This window comes from Camellia sinensis, chromosome 11 (assembly GCF_055761805.1).
Source record: "Camellia sinensis isolate YWXY chromosome 11, ASM5576180v1, whole genome shotgun sequence".
In the NCBI taxonomy this organism is placed as follows: Eukaryota; Viridiplantae; Streptophyta; class Magnoliopsida; order Ericales; family Theaceae; genus Camellia; species Camellia sinensis.
In genome coordinates, this window is record NC_138971.1 from 95,234,693 (window position 1) to 95,237,304 (window position 2,612).

General features: G+C 37.1%; 1 protein-coding gene across 1 annotated transcript; it reads left to right on the forward strand.

Moving 5' to 3' along the window:
* Positions 1-761: 761 nt before the first annotated feature.
* LOC145803179 (uncharacterized) lies at positions 762-2,328 on the forward strand. Its single transcript, XM_082896501.1, has 5 exons — positions 762-994; positions 1,071-1,292; positions 1,380-1,472; positions 1,571-1,678; positions 1,767-2,328. Exons 1-5 carry the CDS (start codon positions 806-808, stop codon positions 2,208-2,210), a joined length of 1,056 nt encoding a protein of 351 aa, XP_082752627.1. The 5' UTR covers positions 762-805; the 3' UTR covers positions 2,211-2,328.
* Positions 2,329-2,612: the final 284 nt, after the last annotated feature.

Below are 2,612 nucleotides of genomic sequence, written 5' to 3' on the forward strand. Positions count from 1 at the left end.
CTTTTTTAATGTGGAGAGGTTTGATGAGAAGTACTAATTGTGTTTTTAAGGTGTATTTTCTTTTTGTTGTACCAAATCATTATTGTCATACTTAGTTTATTTCCAGCTACTGTGTCTTGAACATAATATTTCTCCATTTTATGTATTTTCCATCTGCATAAATGGAAATTTTAAGAGATGAGCAAAAGGTAAACTACGTACCTAAGAAGCACATTATCTTTAATGCAAACTTAGCAATCTTTTTCTTGTATTTGTATTTGTGTATCTTTTTATTGATTCACTTTCACAAGATTTTGGAGTGCATCCTATATATACATAATGTGAAACTACATCAGCATCAAAGTTCAATTACTGTAACAGAAGTTTGAATAGATGGCTCACCAGGCCTTAAAAGATTGACAAATTTTTCCATAACCCTGTAGTCCTACTGCCATGAGGGTTGTTTGTAGCTAATCCTATCTCCATCCCACCCACCATCAGGCTCATTTCTCTTCAAAACCCCACTTGCCATCTGATACAGTTTTATTTGCTCATCTGCTGAGGCTTGAGAACCAGGAACGGGGAGCTGCCTCAAAGCTGAAGGCAACCTCTCATCTCTACGTACCTAAGAAGCACATTATCTTTAATGCAAACTTAGCAATCTTTTTCTTGTATTTGTGTAGAACCGTTCAATGTGTAAAAAAAGTTACTTATATTGCTTTTATGATTTCGCTTTAATTAATTGCTAACCAGTCAATGTTATGTCTTTAAAACAGTGCCTACTAGAAACCCTCGTGGCTTGACACGCGGGTTGAAGGTTCAAGCAATGGTTCAAAAAGATGGAAAGCTCAAAGTTCCTATACCACAGGAGTATCGTGCACCAGTGGGGGATCATGCCTCTCAATTAGTCTCCAAAATTGGTGTTGAGGTCCGAACACACTTGCCAGACTTTAGCATTCGCAGGTGGAAACATGTCAACGAAGAAGTTACGGCACCTATGTTTCAGCGTCTAACGGTAAAAGTTTTACATAATTGATTGAATTAATGTAATATAATTAATTATGACTTACAAGATTTGTGGGTGTTGCTAGGATCAATTTGACATGGAAGGTGACTCCACAAATGTTAGCAAAGCGGTGGCAACAAAGTGTGGACGGAGCTTGAGCAGCTACACCTACAGACTACGAAAAAAATACCTGAACCTTAAAAGTGCTAAGGGAGAGGAGTATGCTAGAAGCCACCCACCGCCTGAATGTGACCTCGAGAAATGGAAAAACTTGATTGACAAGAAGTGGAATGATGCCAATTGGCTGGTAAACTTTTCTTATGTTTATTTATTGTTGACAATTACCTTGTCTTCCTAATATATATATTTTTCTATTGGAACTTCCTCCTTGTAGAAGCAATCAAATGCTAACATTGACAATAGAAATCAATTGAAGACGAAGCATAGGTGTGGGTCAAAATCTCTCCCAGTTAGGGTACACGAGGCGGTGGGTCTTCTTTAATTTTTTTTTCGGTTTTTTTTTTTTAAAGATGATTCTACTACCATCATTCTTATTTAACTTACTAGTTGAACAAAAAAAATCAGACAATTGCAAATGGGGGCCAACTGCCAGAGTTGCCATGTGTTTACAAATCTACACACTTTAATGATGTCACAAAGCAGTGGATTTCTCCGGAGTGCGAAGAGAATTATGTATGTATATTTACCTTTTGTATTAGGATGATTGCAATTTTAATTGTATCTTTATTCATTTTTCTAATTAATTTTTTTTAAATGACAGGATAATATGATAAAGATCCAAGCTGAACATTGCTCCCGACCTGGTGTGGTTCCAATTACTCCGGAGGAGCTATCTGTGAAGGTGCTAAAGCCAAGGTCGGGATATGTTAAAGGACTCGGGTTGAGGCGTTCCTTCTCTGTCAGGACTACCAGTGCTTCGACTGACAGTGACTATGTGAGGCGTCTAGAGATGGAAATACAAGAGCAAAATGAGCAAATTCAGTCACAAAAAGAGGAAATTCAGTCACAAAAAGAGGAAATTCAGACACATAAAGAGGAAATTACAGCACAGAAACATGAAATTCAAGTACAAAGAGAGGAAATTCAAGCACAAAATAAAGAGATAGGGAAGATGAATGGGTCGATTGACGAGCATTTTGAGATCACATCAAGCATCATGGAGTTTCTTAAGAAGCAAGGTTTCAAAGGACAATTTAGAGGATGAGGTATCCCATGAACTCGTACGTCGCCTTTTTGGTAAGTCTCGCTCGCTTTATCATTTTATTTTTCTCATGTTGGTTAGTATATACTAGTTAAAGTACAATAGTTTGACTACTTATTAACTAAGATTTAACAAGTTTGAAGATGTATTTAATGAAAATAGATTCATTATCAAAATTCTTACTTAGCATGACCCTAGTTAAAATACACACGAACCAAAGTAGAGACAAAACTAAGTCAGATAATAGCCTGCTGTTAGGTGTGTTTCTATCTGTGGATGTTGGTATCTGTATAGCCTATGTCACAAGTATCTGTATGCTCTGCTGTTGGTATTTGTATGCTCTGCTGTTGGTATCATTCTGCTTTGCTGGTTGTATCTCTATGCTGTGTGAGTGGACAGATCTGC

Coding starts and splice junctions, on each gene's coding strand:
- LOC145803179 (XM_082896501.1), top strand. CDS start 806: ATGGTTCAAAAAGATGGAAAGCTCAAAGTTCCTATACCACAGGAGTAT. Junction 995..1,070: donor CTATGTTTCAGCGTCTAACG/GTAAAAGTTTTA, acceptor GGGTGTTGCTAG/GATCAATTTGACATGGAAGG. Junction 1,293..1,379: donor GGAATGATGCCAATTGGCTG/GTAAACTTTTCT, acceptor TCCTCCTTGTAG/AAGCAATCAAATGCTAACAT.